This window comes from Camarhynchus parvulus, chromosome 7, assembly GCF_901933205.1.
Source record: "Camarhynchus parvulus chromosome 7, STF_HiC, whole genome shotgun sequence".
NCBI classification, from domain to species: Eukaryota; Metazoa; Chordata; class Aves; order Passeriformes; family Thraupidae; genus Camarhynchus; species Camarhynchus parvulus.
The window spans coordinates 15,095,960-15,111,851 of record NC_044577.1 but is presented as its reverse complement, the minus strand read 5'-3'; the positions used below and the strand labels follow the sequence as shown (position 1 = coordinate 15,111,851).

At 36.5% G+C, this 15,892-nt stretch overlaps 1 protein-coding gene across 24 annotated transcripts in view; it reads right to left on the bottom strand.

The window, feature by feature from the left end:
- TTN (titin) overlaps nucleotides 1-13,085 on the bottom strand; it is a 238,116-nt gene extending 225,031 nt beyond the window's left edge. For all 24 annotated transcript variants that reach the window (XM_030952694.1, XM_030952707.1, XM_030952698.1 and 21 more), the window contains exons 1-10: nucleotides 12,874-13,085; nucleotides 10,738-10,841; nucleotides 6,435-6,638; nucleotides 5,510-5,797; nucleotides 4,653-4,741; nucleotides 4,314-4,555; nucleotides 2,311-2,596; nucleotides 1,915-2,067; nucleotides 1,337-1,456; nucleotides 180-317 (exon numbers count right to left, since the gene is read on the bottom strand). In XM_030952694.1, the coding sequence (XP_030808554.1) occupies nucleotides 180-317; nucleotides 1,337-1,456; nucleotides 1,915-2,067; nucleotides 2,311-2,596; nucleotides 4,314-4,555; nucleotides 4,653-4,741; nucleotides 5,510-5,797; nucleotides 6,435-6,638; nucleotides 10,738-10,828 (1,611 nt within the window). In that variant the 5' untranslated portion in view covers nucleotides 10,829-10,841; nucleotides 12,874-13,085. The remainder of the gene's footprint in view (nucleotides 1-179; nucleotides 318-1,336; nucleotides 1,457-1,914; nucleotides 2,068-2,310; nucleotides 2,597-4,313; nucleotides 4,556-4,652; nucleotides 4,742-5,509; nucleotides 5,798-6,434; nucleotides 6,639-10,737; nucleotides 10,842-12,873) is intronic.
- Between the last annotated feature and the right edge of the window lie 2,807 nt (nucleotides 13,086-15,892).

Here is a 15,892-nt window from a genome sequence, read left to right as displayed (position 1 = left end):
GGGCAGCTCACTCCTCTGCAGACAGAGCTCTTTGAGGCCAGTAGCACTGGACCTGCAGAGACTGTGGTCTGGAATACCTTGTTTCACAAAGTTTTTGTGTAGTAATCTTCTCTTTGTAAAGAAGGACAGGAAAGTTATTAAACAGAGTATATTGAACTAAAGATTGTAAATTTATTTACCTGTTCATGAGCAATGTGCACTTGTTCATGTCTGGTAGATATTTCTTCCGTAGCTCTTGTTATTCTTTCTTGTTCTTTGGCTTTGTCTGTGGCAATTATTACTGTCGGTACTGGAGTTTTCTCTGCTTCTTTTCTCACCTGGACATTTACAAATAAGGAACATTTATTTTTATTTTAAAATATAAGGTATGTGAATTTCAATATATTTGGAAAAGAGCATAGAAATTAAAGGGAGTAAAGATGTCAAATTCTGTATTTTGAAATCATCTAGCCTGGAAACAACAATAAAAACATAAATGGACTTTGTACAAAACATTGAACATAAAAATAATAAAACATTGCACAAATGCTTGATTTACTATTGAAAACAGTAATAAAAAAATTGGCTCAGAGAAAAACTGTCCTGCATTAGAATCACTTTGAGAAAGTGTAGGATACTAAAAATAAGCTTTATGAAACTTTCATTTGACAAGAATTTGACTTAGCATTCAAATGCTAAGTTCAGATTAATACCCAGGTGGATTTCTGTTTCTCAGTGCTTTAAAGAGAGGTTACACTTTCTTCCTCATGCATTTCTACTATAATGCAAATAAAACATTGGCTATAAAAGCTCATCTTCCATTAAATCACATTTTTCTGATAAAATACATGTTAAAATAATCTGAACTCAAATCAGTCATTTGTATTTGCAAAACTGATTTCAATGCAGAATGAGTTTTTCCTCCATTTTTTCTGACCCCCTGTGCTGCTAACAGACAAAGCAGGCTACAAACGGCAAGCTTAGAGACAATATCAGAACAACCACCCACAGACACACCCAGCCCCCAACAAAATTTAAGAGCTGGTTTCTACATGTCAATTCTTTAAATTATCAAGAATGCTTGAGAAAAGAAAGGTTGTCTTAGTCATTGCAACTTCATCAATCACATTCTTAGGTATAAATAATGGAAGTGAAATAAAAAGCGAAAGAGAGTAATGACAAAGAGAAGAGACAGGAAAAAGATAGCACTGTAAGCTGGAAGAGTGAACATATATAAAAGGGACAAATAATAACAATATCTCATTTTTCTTCTTCATAGGCTTGTCTTTTGTATGAGATATCAGATTTTTGAACAAGGTAGGGCATAAAAAAAATCTCAGGTACAATCCGTATTCACCTTTTCAGGAGAGATGTGTCTTTGTTCTTGTGAAGTTACAATTCCTTCTCTAGTTCTCGATATCACTGTTTGTTTTGTGGTTTTATCACTGGTAACTACTACCATTGCCTCCTTTTTCATCTGATTTTTGTAGCAACAAACAAAAAATTAGAATTCATTTTTAAAAATTGATCATCAAAATAAGAAGAGAAAGAAAAATAAGAGAGGAATTCAAGTAAAGGAAAAATACTAAGGGAGAATTATGTTATTTCTAGTGGGGAAATTATAAATGAGATATTAGAGAAAAAAGTCATCATTCTAAGAATAATGTTAGAGAATAAAGGAGAAGAGAGAATAGAGGATCACTTTCAGAGAAAGCAACTTAAAAAGAGTAATTAGTTCAATCCTGTTATGATGGAATGAAACGGTGTAAATGAACCTGAGCATTCCTTTACAGTCTAGGTGCTTTAGATGAGTATGCATGCTTTTGCAGTGCACTGGGTAACGCCTCGTTAATTCCTCACAGTGAATCATGCCTTGTTTGCATGTTGGATGAAGGGATAAAGGGAAACCATAGAATGCCTGTGCTCTATTTCTACCTGCTCACGAACAGGCTGCACGTGGACTGCAGTCATTGCTGTCCTTTTAGCAGTTTGCTCTGCAACACCTGGAGCTGGTTCTCTCACCATGGCTTGATCCACAGCAGCAACAACTGTAGCAATAGCTGCTGTTTTTTCACTGTCCTTTCTCACCTATATTAGTCACATCAAAAGACATTTTTTCATATTTTGCATACATTCAGAATAAGCACAAAACCAGCACAGAGACAGAATATTGCAAAGAAGCATTTCCACATCTGCAGCAGAACTCTCCCAATAGCAGATGCACACAAGGTTTTACACATAGCCTCTCAGATTCCTTTTAGCAGATCTATCCAGCAGTGGTGAGACCCCGCACAAACCAAACCCAGTATTTTCTCCAGAAAGAGACTTTACCTCTCTAGCACCAGCGGCCACCTCGCCAGCAGCAGTGCCAGTAACAGTGACTTGTTCTTGGACCCCGTATCTCCCTTCCCATCTTTCCTCAGTGACTTGGGTAGTGCTTGTGGATACTCTTGTTTCCTTCATCTGGGCTTCCATGGTTCCAGCATATCCTTCCTGCTTCCAAGGAGGAAGGACATCAGCCCCAGCTGTTGTCACTACATGTGGTTTACGAATTGGAGATGGAGATTTCACTGGTCTAATAGGTGAGGTGGAGATTCTCCCAGCAGGAGAAACTGACCTATTAAAAAATACAGTATCAATATCATTAATCCACTGCCACAGAATGATAACTGCATAAACAACTTCAGCCTGAACTTGAACTCACTCCCCATGTAGGGTATCTCCAGTAATGTGTAGTTTCATTTTAAGAAGGGTTTTTGAGAGGTTCTACTTGTAAATTACACTAACTTATTTTTATAACATTATGCCTAACTGTTGCCATTCTCATAACTTTAACATGTCTTTGTAGTAGCTTAGTTTCCAAAAAGAAACAAGAACAAGTGGCAAAAGAAATTTCAGTCAACCAAATATATTTGAGATATAAAAATTATTTTGCATTTGCTCTATTCTAATTCTTCTAATAGGAATAATACAAAGGCTCACAGGCTGTAAATACTACATAATACAGTCATGGTTCAGTCTCTGTAGAGAGACAAAATCATAATGGTAACCGATCTTGAGAAAAATGTCATGTGGCAACCACCTAGAAAAACAAATGGATGTACTTCTGTACTACATCTTATTTTCATGTGTCACCCATGTATGTACCCATAATCCAGGCAAATTTCTTATCAGTGCTGAATATTTTTCCCTGCACTTACATCTACAGATCTCAGACACAGTAATTTATATGCACTTGGAAAGTGCTAGTTTCTAAATTTTGATGTTCCAAAAATTTAGCCCTAATCCTAGCAGACAGTTTTAAAACATTTTTCAAAATTTTTAAACAGGCTTTCTAACTTAGAATTTCTTTCAGTGGAATTTTTTGTGCTGTATTTCCCAGAGAACGTTAGCAAATAGCAGCAGTAGGGGGCAGCAGCATCATGTTAATTTTTAGATTTAGTTTTTTCTAACGTGTTGTATGTCTAAAAGGGGTCAGACTAGCAAGGGAGGGCAAATTTCTAGTTCTGTATGTGCTCTAGATGTCGCTATTGAATTCCTTTTTCATTTATGCAGTTTGTTAGTTACTGCTAGTTGCTATCAATCCATTTATTCCTGTCCTTGCAAGTCATTATCGGTGGGGTAAAATTCACCAGCACACCCAGATCTGGCAATTTAAATGGGGCTCTTCTGAGCATTCAGCTTGGAGACATTCCTTCCATGATGCTGGTACTTCAGGATACTGAAACTGTAGGACTTTCAAACCACGCTTCACTTTACCTGCCCCTCAGCACAGATCTCATGGGGTCTCCCAGACCATGAGCCTTGCTCTTCAAATCACTCACTTTCCCTCTCTAGACCTTCTACACAGCAGAGATAAACTTCATTTTTCCATAATCACATTTAGCTTGCCTACCTTCAAAATATTATTTCTGTAGTTATTACCAGCACATACATGGAACACGAGCTCAGGGTTTTTTTTACATATCCTTTCATTCTGTTTGCCACTCATCAGTGTCATTGCTCTTTTCTCTGTTCATCTAAAATAATCAAGAGCCAACTGTTCTACTAGTTTTTTTCTGTTTCATCATGAAATTGAGCTCTGAGTGATACTTTGGCTCTATGTGGAGCAATCAAAGGGATTTTCTACAATAGGGGATAGAAGTCTACATAGGGGACCCACACTTCTATAGCAGTGGCAAATATAGCACATTACAGCTCACCTTAAGAAAAAAACAGTCATTAATAAGTCAGTGCATTCTTTCATTTCATGCTGTGCTCTCATTCTACAGCTTTACTTCTATATGTAAAAGTTATTCCAAAAGCAATATTGCCCAAAAGAACAGTAATTTTACCTTACTGGTGAAGGTGTTGGCGCTCTGACATGTCTTACAGGTGATGGTGATTGTCTAACGGGCGATGGTGACTGCTGTCGTGCCATTTGTGCTTTTGCAGCAGTTGTCGGGGTTGGTGATTTGGATGCAGGTCTAGGAGGCATTCGTGGAGGTGCCTTGTGTGGGAGCTGTTGGGTGGTTGCACCTTCTATCATCATTTCAACACTTGTAAGTGATCTGGCATCAAAGTGGGCTTCAGTCTTCTACAATGAAAAACAAGAAAAGGAAAACTAGGGTGAGGGACTGTAGAAGTAATCCTCCACATTTTAGCCATACCTACTTTGTTTTCAAAAATTATACCTTTTCAATTCTGGCTTGTCTTGTTTGGGAAATCTGAGCAGTCGATACAATTGTCTTTGTCTTTTTAGCAGGAACGGCTTCTTCCTCGCCTTTGGAAAGAAAACGTGGTCAGAAGAATTGCATATGTTAACAATCAATAAACAGAGCAATAAATAAATTGTCAACTCCAATTATATAAAAATTTACATATACAACAGAAAAATAATTTAACAACCATCTGTTTTGCCTTCAATATCTACAGACAGATAGTTGTGAAAACAGTTGAAACAATATTACTGCATTACTAAGTCATTAGAAAAAAACCTCAAAGCAAAACAAAATACATTCACTGCAGATTCTTCATATCAGTCCTGGATCTTAAATGACTACAGAGTCTCTAAGCCTGACTGAGGTGAAATCCAAGCAAGACTGCTCTGGGTAGCATGTTTTCCTGCCACAATTCTCTAAGAACTGTCCTCATCTTGCCAGCCTCCTTCACAAGACTAGGTATAGCTATGCAGTCTAATCTATCTATTCTATCAAAGTGAAACTATTCTATCAAAGTGAAACTCTCTCAAAGTAAAACTTTGAGAGATTTACAGACCAAAATGAGAACTCAAGGTATCACACACTTTTTCCATCAACTATATCCTCTGCTTAAAGAAGACCCAATCTGGAGAAAAGGTCTTTTCAAATCTCAGACAAAAATTTTTGGCAAATTTCATCAAAGACACTGCTTTTTTTTTTACAGCAAGTTAATAACTCTTGAGAAAGAAATGAGAAATTAACTTGTTGATATAACTGATATAAAGTGGTGCATATTGCACCATTACCATTAATGTTCTGATTTTCATGGCCGGCAGCTTCAGCTCTGTTACCTTGAATTAGCAATTCAGCTGTTGAAGTAGCACGTCCCACACTATTTGTGGCATTTACAGAATAGGTGCCGGAGTCTTCAGGATATGCTTCTGCAATTATTAAGCTGTAAAGGTCTCCTTCTTGTAAAATTTTAAAATCGGGGGAACTTTTAATTTCTACTCCATCCCGATAGAACTTCACCACAGGTGTAGGGATTCCAGTCACTCTCACGTCAAGTCGAACTTGACTTCCTTGTCTTGCAGTCATGCTCTGTAGTCGTTGTGAGAAGTTTGGTGGTGCTGTTGCAGCTGCATTTTATTGAAGAAGTAAATAGAAAAACAATAGTGTCTGTTAAAAAAATGGCAAGTACTAGATACTTTCATTACTAGAAGTGCATGAAGTCTATTTCTTCTTCACATGCTACTGACAGATGATAGTACCTTCTGAAACATTCAAAATATTTTTTTTTATTACACCTATGATTGCAAACGTTTCTAGAATTACAGATATATTGCTTGTAACCACAGGCATTAAGCACAGTCTTTTGGTATGGACCTTTATGTGACTTGTTCTGTTAAATATCATTGATACCATTAGATATCATTAATGGCTCCATCCTGCAGAACTTCATCCTTTCTTTTATGGGCAATTTCAATGTAGCCAGCATGACAGACCATAAGGAGCTATATGTATAAGGGCTGAGCCAGAAGCTTGTAATCATGAATAAGAGTTTGTGAGAACAAGATGAAACTTTATACAGTTAAAATGTAAAGGACGCTGTTAGACATTACTCGTGAGAACGCATGCTGAGTTCTAGACTGCTTTAGGAAAAGGAATGTGCTTTGCTATTTTTTGCTGATCATGTACTTGAAATCTGAACTATTTCAAATCTCCCCCAGACTGCTAGCAGGCAGAGAGAGGTGCTTTTCTGTAGCTGCTGAGTACCTGTGACCAGCAGCTCAGCAGTACTAGTCGCTTGCCCAGATCCATTGGTGGCTTGCACAGTGTATCTCCCGCTGTTGGCTTCAGTCACGGTGGGGATCACCAGTCTAGCGCGGCCATCACTAAACGAGATCTGCACACCGGGCAGAGTTGCAGCAGAGAGAACCTGGCCATCCCGAAACCAGTTCACCTCAGGAACTGGGAAACCTACAGAAAAAGGAAGACAAATGGAGATCAAGACGTTATGAAATGCCAGACATAAAAGATTACCATGTATACATAGTTGCGGTGGAGCATAATGCCATAGGCACTGATATATGTCCAGAGACACAGCGGCAAAGGAATTTGGTTTTAGAAAGGTCTCTAAAATGCACAGAGCAATAGGGCAGCTGCACTGGCTCCTATGTTTAGTAGATCACTTGAATAATGAGAAAATGGTAGTGTTTAGCAATCTTATTAAGAAAGAGAAGTTAATCAAATTCATGAGGAGGATGAATTAATTCATCTGGGGTATTTTTAAAATGTATTTGCTAGTATCTAAGTAGGATTGATTATTGCTAGTATATATATGCAGTCCAATAGTCTGGAGATAATGTAAAGATCAGTACTTCCAACCAAATAAAGCATATGCTCTAAAACTACTATGGCTTTAGAAAATGAAGCGATAGAAAAAGTGACTGCTGTAGACATTAAAATCAAATGCTAGCAAAGTTTTGGGGGTTTTAATTTATTTTTCTGCAATTTTTTGAGTTTTATCAACAGCAGTCACCTGGAATCAACTGTTGTTCAAATATTCTTTTTTGTCAGGGTCATGAACAAGAGTCTTGGGGTCAGAAAAATTTCAATTTTAACAACAGCTGATTTTTCATTTTAAATGGTGATTTTAGATTGCCTGTGGAAATTCTCTTCTCAATGTTCTATTCAGCCAAATTTATTGAGTAACTTAAATCCATCTGTTGAACAAGTAAAATTCTTATATTAACCACACACATAAGGAGAACAGGTAATTTGAGCAGATGGTTCCAGCTCAAAGTCTTTTTTGTAGTTCTAGAACATAATTTCTTCAAAATTAAAATCCTCCCAAATTCACTTTATGTTTATCTCCACTCAACCCACATCACCAGTTGCACTGCATGGGGGCTAAGGAATGAGATCTGAGACTTGAATTTATTTTCCCAGTTCTAATGTCTGTGGTTTGGAAAACCCCAGGTGCACAGAATTCTGCTTCCTTTTTAGAGTATCCTTCCTATAAACCGAATAAATTATTAAGGAATTTGATGTGCAAGGAAAATGACTGTGTGAGACTAAAGTGAAAGAGAAGCTGAGACGTAGATTGAGGCTTTCACTGGTTCACTGCAGTCCCATAAGACTTGGTTAGGAAAGTTTAAAATCTTATTCACAGTAAAGCACTGATATTTAGAGAAATGTAAAATGAACACACACACACAGAGAAAGAAAATGTGGACAGTTTTAGGGAGGATTAGAATTCAAAAGAGTAAAAGTGCATTTAAGCATTGTCGATTTCACAAATGAAGTTATCAAGCAGTCCTGATGGGATGGTATAATTCAGTTTTGCGCTGTTGGTGTAGGGCAACTTGGGCATTTTCATCATAAACTTAGAGTATGCAGCGGACCTCAGTGACTTCATTCAGAACTATGTGTCTTCAATATTTTTGAAAATTAGTTTAAAAATATTTTAAGCTAGGTAATCCCCCAAAACATGTCCTCAGTAATGAATTTCTTGAAACATTGTCAAAAGTTCTATTTGAACTTTTGTGGTGATATTATATGATGATTAGCAAAAATGGGTGTTCCTGTGGTAGGTTGATAAAGGCCTGCACTTTTAAAATGGAGTCTATTTTGATGTCTCAAACTGCTATGTACAAGGCATCCAAAGCTAGAAGCCATTTTAGAAATCTGAGCCCAAGTTTATATTTAAAACTCAACTCCACAAATTTACTAGCACTCTGCTAGTCCCAGGTCACAGAGCTAGGTAAGATCCAACTCAGATTATAGATACATGTGCCCAGTCTATATGGAGTAGGGTTTTACTTCTACATGTCCCAATACACTATGATTTGACTGTTAATGATTAGGAAAATACTTTTTCATTTTAAAACTGTCCTTGAAGTTTTTTGAACTTTAATACCAAAAAGAAGAAAATCAACCTGTAGTGCCTCAAATTCACCACTTAAGTAATTGAATTCAATAAGATTCTCCTGACAATGATGTGAAAGGTACTGCCAACTTGTGTATGATCTGTGTGCTGCTTTCAAAAACAAGCACTATGAAAAGGCTGTCTTGTACTGGGTAATACCTGAAAATACCAGTTCAAGAAAGGTAAGTGCACAGGTTAATTCTTTATGAAAAAATTAGAACTTGATCAGTACTGTGGAGACATGAGCTTGGCACAGTTCTAATGCCAGCAACACTTCTGACTTTCTTGTCTCATGACTCAGTCACTGGTGACCCAGTAGGACTCCTCCTGTGACAGTGTCCTGGCTGGTCTGGCATTTGCTGCTTTTAATAACAGGGTTTGTGTGTTCTGTGCTTTCTGTTACGTGCTGGATATATTCATCTGATATCATCCCTTTATAATGTGACACTTAATTCACATTCTAATACAGCAGCACAGTTCATTTGTTCTAGTTTACACACAGCAAAATTACATCTCAGGTGGTTGCTAAGCTCTTCTTGATACTCTTAGATTAACTGAGCTCTTCACATTTGAACTGTAGCTGTGTGTTAGTACTTGACTTGTTTATAATAGACCAGTGTTATAAGAGATAGAGAAAAATTCTGATTTTAAAACTCACAGTAATTCATTGCAGATAGAAAGGGTAGACATTACAGCAAGATAAAGCTGTGTAGTCCTTTATTTATGCAATTAGATATAGTAAAAGGCTTTCCTGATTTTTATGCTGCAGAAAACTAAATGGCAAGCCACTGTCAGATCTTTCAAACCAGGAGGATGTTTTTAGGGCAGGAAGGATATACCAGAATCTCACAATGTGAAAAAACCTAACAAGAGGTTGACTCACAAGATATTTGAGACTATCATACAAATATGGCATATGCTATTAGAAATACTGCTGTATCTTCACTTGGTAAGAAATCAAGTCCCCCTCCCAAGTGCTCCATAATATCATACAAATGAAATTAGCCAAAATCACACATTGAATAATAATACTAGCCTTCTAACTTTTTCTGATGATATTTTTAGGTATTCATAATAATAATAATGAGTATTGTAAAAGCAGAAAAATTTTTCACAGAAAATTTACACTGTAGAGGCAAGAAGAGAAAATCAGGGCAATTAATTGAAGAATAAGGGCCAAATAATAGAATATGGCATGAAAAAATGTCTTGGATGGAGGCTGCAGCACATGTTCAAACACCTTGTGTGAGCCAGTGTCGTGCAAAGGGACCAAGGGATGAAATACATGGACCATAGATGTCAGAGATCTTTATAGTTGCACAGATCATATATTTGCACCTGTCACAGAGCATCTGAGTAGTGCTTTGTGGTATGTGGATCATCACATTGCTAATGCCTGTAAGACAATATAATTCCACCAGCAGGAGCACATGTCATTTCTCCTTAGTCACTGCCGAGGTCAGAGACACTCTTAGAACAGGGTGTTGGGTCTCTGGTAACGCTATCTCAGGGGTTTGCTTGGAGTTTTGCACAAGATAGGGTGTTTGAATAGTATGTAGACTAGAGAAATTAAGGATTCCTTAAATTGCTTGGTATTTTTAAATTGCACAGGCAACTTATATTAATCCAGCCATGTGCTGATGCCATGATCACCATATACATCTGTTTTTCAGCACACGAGGGTTTTCTGCCCTCTTCAGTGGCCAGTTGGGCCTAGATTTTGTGCTTTTAATCCCCCTCCTAGAACTCTGGAATTAAGTAAACTTAAGGGCAGAAACTTAAGGGAAGCAGAAATACAGCTTAACTAGAGTAAAACTTAACAAAAGGTGTTGGAAGAACTAGCATAAATCCTCCTTTTTCCACCCTGATTTCTAATTCTGCCCAGTCATCATCCAAATGAGGTTATTGTTTCTGCAGCCACATGAAGTTCCCTTATTAGCACAGTATGCATTTTGATGCATATACATTTAAAGGAGCTGTTCAGCACTGTATGATATGGATATATATCCACATTTCAGCACTCATGTTTACCCATTCATACCAGATTATGATCTATGAAGAATGTCATGGTTTTTCTTAGCATAAACATTAGAAAAGAAATTAGTGCTAAACAATAACAAATCTCGGAAGAATGAATCAAAGCCTTACCACTAATATGAGCCTCAAAGGTTGCGGCACTACCCTCCAGTGCCACAACACTTTGTAACGGCTGTGTAAAGGTTGGTGCTTTCGTCGTCATCTTTACAGGCACTCTGCAAGCAAAATAACCCCATAATTAGATATCAATGGTGAAAACGTTATTGTATCCACACACTTGCAAGATTTTAAGAATATATGCAGCTATTCTCTGAACAATTTACTCTTTTCAGTTTTAAATCAGAACAACCTGGTGAAATGCAAAGATTGTGGGTTTTGACAAATTTGTATTGCAAATTACTCTTGGAACATGTTTGGCTGAATTGGATGGGAAACCATTATATTTAGTGGAGCTGTGCTTTGGCACTGCAAGTATGCAGCAGGAGACAAAATTCTGCTTGACTCATTGTGTGACCTTCCACAGGTCATTCAGGCTGCCTCTCTTTGTCTACTAACTTGGTTTATATGACAAGAAAAAATTACCCTGTATAATTTCTAAAAATATTTTGCTGGTGCAAAATATTTGCATTCTGCAATGACAAGACAACTAGGTCACTAAGAAGCAATTGAAAGAAATGTGGAAATCCACAATATATTTAACTTAATAATGCCAATAATGCATTATTAATAAATTACTAGTAATAAATAGCAATAATAATAAATTTTGCATTATTAATAATGCAATAATGCCAAAAATATCAAAATACTATTTTAAAAGCACTCTGTAAGTACTGAATAATTTCACTTTACAGAACCATATTGGCAGTAAAGATGCAGATAAAATTCTCCTATTTCTTAGAGAGTATCTCAGCGGAATTTTGAGTATGGAAAGACAGCCATCTTTGAAATGTGAGCTAGGATATAAAGTAGCCACTGACACTGATGGCTTGAACAACTGCAAAGCCATATGAAATCTGAAAGAAAGTTTGCTTTCTCTTGCTATGCCACAAGATCTTACTTTGAAATAACACACTGCCACTAGAAAAGCCTGTGTGTTGATATTTTATATTTGCATGACCTATTTATTAACTGATGTTGAATTGTGCAGTTTTTAAAAGGTAGCTATTATTTTCTTAATATTATCATACATCCATTAAAGTTACATTTTTTTCATATTAAAAAATTCACTCAGAGCATATCTGGTATCAACAAACAGAAAAATCCCACAATATTTGAAGACAAACTTACTCACATTTACTTCCATTTACTTTTGCTCTTGGGCCTGATTTTGTGACAGTCCCAAGGTTAAATTAAAAATGAGAAAGTGAAATTTCTTTCACTGTGAGTCAAATTTATTCTACCTCTCACAGGACTGAAAATTCTTCATTACTTGGGTTCCTTCATAGAAATCAGGGCCTGATGCATACATGCAATACAAGCGTAAGGGGAGAACTGGATATTGAATTGGAATTTTCAGGTTCAGTTATGACTATGTTTTGAAGCTCAGCTAAAATAAATGGGAATAACTTTACAATACAATTAAACATTATGAAAGCTCATATATATATATGTAGTTTCCAGAAGAGATCAGAAATAATTTAATTAAGGATAATTTCCATTTAGATCCCACAAAGTTTCTATATTTCATTGTCCAAGCAAATTCTGGTGATGAAGATCTGATCTTATAAGTCTTCTTGTATAATTAGAATTGAAAGTATGCATCTAAAATGTCATGTTCCAGAAATAACCTTTGCAGCCATGAATGACAGCAGACAAGTGTTCCAGAGCTGCCGTGTAACTGATACCTTAGCAGTTGTTTTCCTTAAAAAGTCATCAGCACTTAACTGATACCATGTGCATTTTATCAGAGCTATTCTTGGAGCTTCTCAGTTTATCTCTCAGCAGCATAACCTTGAACACTCCCAACATAAAGGAGTTTTAAGTTAAGCACATGTTTCCATGCACTTTTAAAATCGTAATTATGTGGTCTTTAGCAATAAAATACCCTGGAAAAAAACCTTTTTGCTGAAAGTTATCAAAGCTTACTCCAGAAATTAAGGCTATAACCTTGACAGAGCATTTAAGTGTTTCATGTCTATACCCTGGAATCTACAACGCCCTGTGAGAAAATTTATAAATAATAGATTGTATCAGAATTATTAATGACTGATAAAACACTTATTACACCAGCAGAAACATGCTACTAACCTGATCTCTCAAAGTGCCTGCAAGAGTGGGCTAAGCCCAACGAAATCTTCTTGAACGACGTCCTTATCCAGAGTAAGATTTTTTTAGACAATCCCAGCATGAGAATTGAAGAGCCTCTAATCATAAAAACAAAACTACACAGTCTTGACAGTGTAGTTTTGTTTTTTTGCAATCCCTACACCCGAGGCGAGGCGGGGAATGCACGACTGCTCAGAAGTGCTAACATAGTTGTTTCGCTTTATATACCCCAGCTCTGCTGACACGTCTGCCTCATCATGTCAGTGCCTGTTCTGATTGGTTTCCTGAAAGAAAGTTTCTTGGGAGAGGGGATTCACTCTCTGTAACCATACACCACCTGTTGGTTTTGATTGACAATGCTAATTTTGGAGGCACAAAAGGGATTCACTGAGGAAACCTCAGCTGTTCCAAAGCTTTTGGTTTATAATTCAATTTAGTTTACCAAGTGCAGTTTACATTGTAAATTTCCTAATTCATAATCACAAGACAAAGAAAGCAATAAAAAGCATTTTAACAGGGCATATGGACAAGTGAGAATCAGCCTTACTTTCTTTCATTATAAAACATCCAAGAAGCCACACCAAATGCATATGTCAATCACCAGACTAAATAAGTAAGCTGAGATCAGACAAGTGGCTGCACTTGCACTATTAGAATACACAATTTAAATTATTTTTCCCCTCTTAACTTTGAATTGTAAAATTTTGTTAATATATAGATTTTGTTCTCTAGGGTTGTTTTTGTTTCCTTCACAATTTTTCTGTTGGATTCTGTTCCAAGCAGTTAAGCATAACAAACAGTAGCATACAATGTGCAGAAGCACAAATTTTGTTAAAGTAAATCAACATGGACAAATTCTGTCACCGTTAAGAAAGAAGATTTTAAGTCTAACAGCTTTTTTCTAGACCTGTGTAGGCCTTGTGCAGACCTTGGGCAATGGAACAGCATATTCGCTTGTGAACTTCCGTAGCCCAGCTTTGTCACTATGCAGCTAATTGTGCCTTTAGAGAGGCTGCTTCTCAAACAGACATCAGAGTTAGGAGACTACTCTTGTTTATGGCTGGAATGGGAGGTGTTTCACCACATCATCTCGTCTGCCTGGTTCTATTCCTGCCTATCTAGCAAACTCTTCAAGCACATAACTGGCACATAAGACTACTTAAAATTGCTTGCTTAAAATCAAGCATGTGCTTAGCTGGTTTGGTAAAACGAGACTTCAGTCTGCTGTTACCAAGTTCCACATGGAAAAGGACCTCCCTAAGAATACCCAGATAAGTAAACACAGTTTGGAGTTTTCTGCTATGGAGTTTTCTGCTGTGTGTTTGAAAACAACCTGAAGGAAACCTCCCGCAAGAGAGGCAGAAAATGCCAAGGAGAGAGAGAGGGTGTCACTGCTGTGGTTCCTGCAAGGGTGTCCTAATGTTATAGTTTGCAGATCTGAAAGAAATAAGGAAATACATATTGCTGCAATCTCATAAAATAACTTCAGAAATTTGATCTGAAAGTCAATTCATCCATCCCATAAGGTGGCAACTTCATGGCTACTCTTGGCATGCAGCAGTACCAACAGCAACACACACTACAGGAACAGTCTCTACACTGGTACTACCTGTACTCTCACAGTGGCTGAAAGTCAGGGTACTATGGCTTATTTTTAATTTCTTGTTGCAAATAGATTTCAGAGAGCCTAATCACTCTGTACATGACTTAGTATGGCACCAAATGCAACTCTATGCAATGAGGGGGAGCTCAAGCTAGCTTGTATTAAAAAAATGTATTAAAAATATCTAAAGAAACTAGTGTAAAGAGTATAAAATGTCTATTTCTAAACAGAGGCCTGCTAAATTAGCAAACAGTTGTTTTTCTCTGTAGTTAAACACTTAAATAGTGAAAATTCAAACAAAGAAAAACACAGGCTAGTATTTGCAAACTTAAAAAATGCAGCCTGCTTAATCATGATGCCTAAATCAAACAATTTAAAAGTTGATGAACATATGATCATTTTGAAATGACAGAAGTACAAAACTTGTCACTTTAGAAATTTTGAGATGGTCAGAACTTCATATTTCCATTTTCCATTTCCATATTTTCATATTCTATTTCCATTAAGTCAACAATGACTGGTAACGATAATAGTTACAAGGGAAAAATTTCCTGCATTCAAATACAGATATGCTGTATTTTAAAAAATAAGTTCCTTCTTTTTTTAAACTTTTATGATTACTTCTAATCATCTGTTTCCATTCCAACAAAAGTTTATACTTTCTCAATTTTTTGCTTTAAATACAGAAGTAAAATTTCAAAACAGTGGAATATTTATCTCATCCTCCAAGGAAATATGAATTATCCTGGATGCTTTCTGTCACATTGATATCACATGATTTCTACATGTTTTGTATCACATAGCATACCCACAAGGAAAATCAGAAGGATGACTTCAGTCTTATTGTGTAGCTAAGACACTGCTGGTAAAAAATGACATTATTTCTTCGCTCAAGCATCAGACAAAAATCAGATCCGGATAATGAAGCAGACTTTTTTCTCAGGAAGACATTTAAGTTGAGGATAGTTATGAAAATTTCAACATCTTCTTCAGTCTGCTACTGCTTGAAGTATAACTCCATATTGTCAATGTTTAGTACATGTAGTAGATTGTAGGCCACAACACATTTAAGGGGTAGCAGGTGATATTTAACACAGTGAAATATTGTGGTGTGGACACCTGCAATCTCTGTGTGAATCACTTTGATTAATTATAATAGCCCTAATGACTTGATCCATGGAGCTGCTTTAATAAGGCCCATATGAAGATGCCTTGGAAGCTGAAGACTCTAGGCAGAGTTTAAAGACAAAATTAATTCTTTCTTGAACACTTAAAATTTCAAAGTGCCACTTAAGGAAATTTTTACTGTGCTTTTTTGAGAGGAATTTCCTAATTTTAATTTTTTTTAAAAAATGAATCGTGAATTTTTAAAAAATTCATGATCTTTACTTTTGTTCA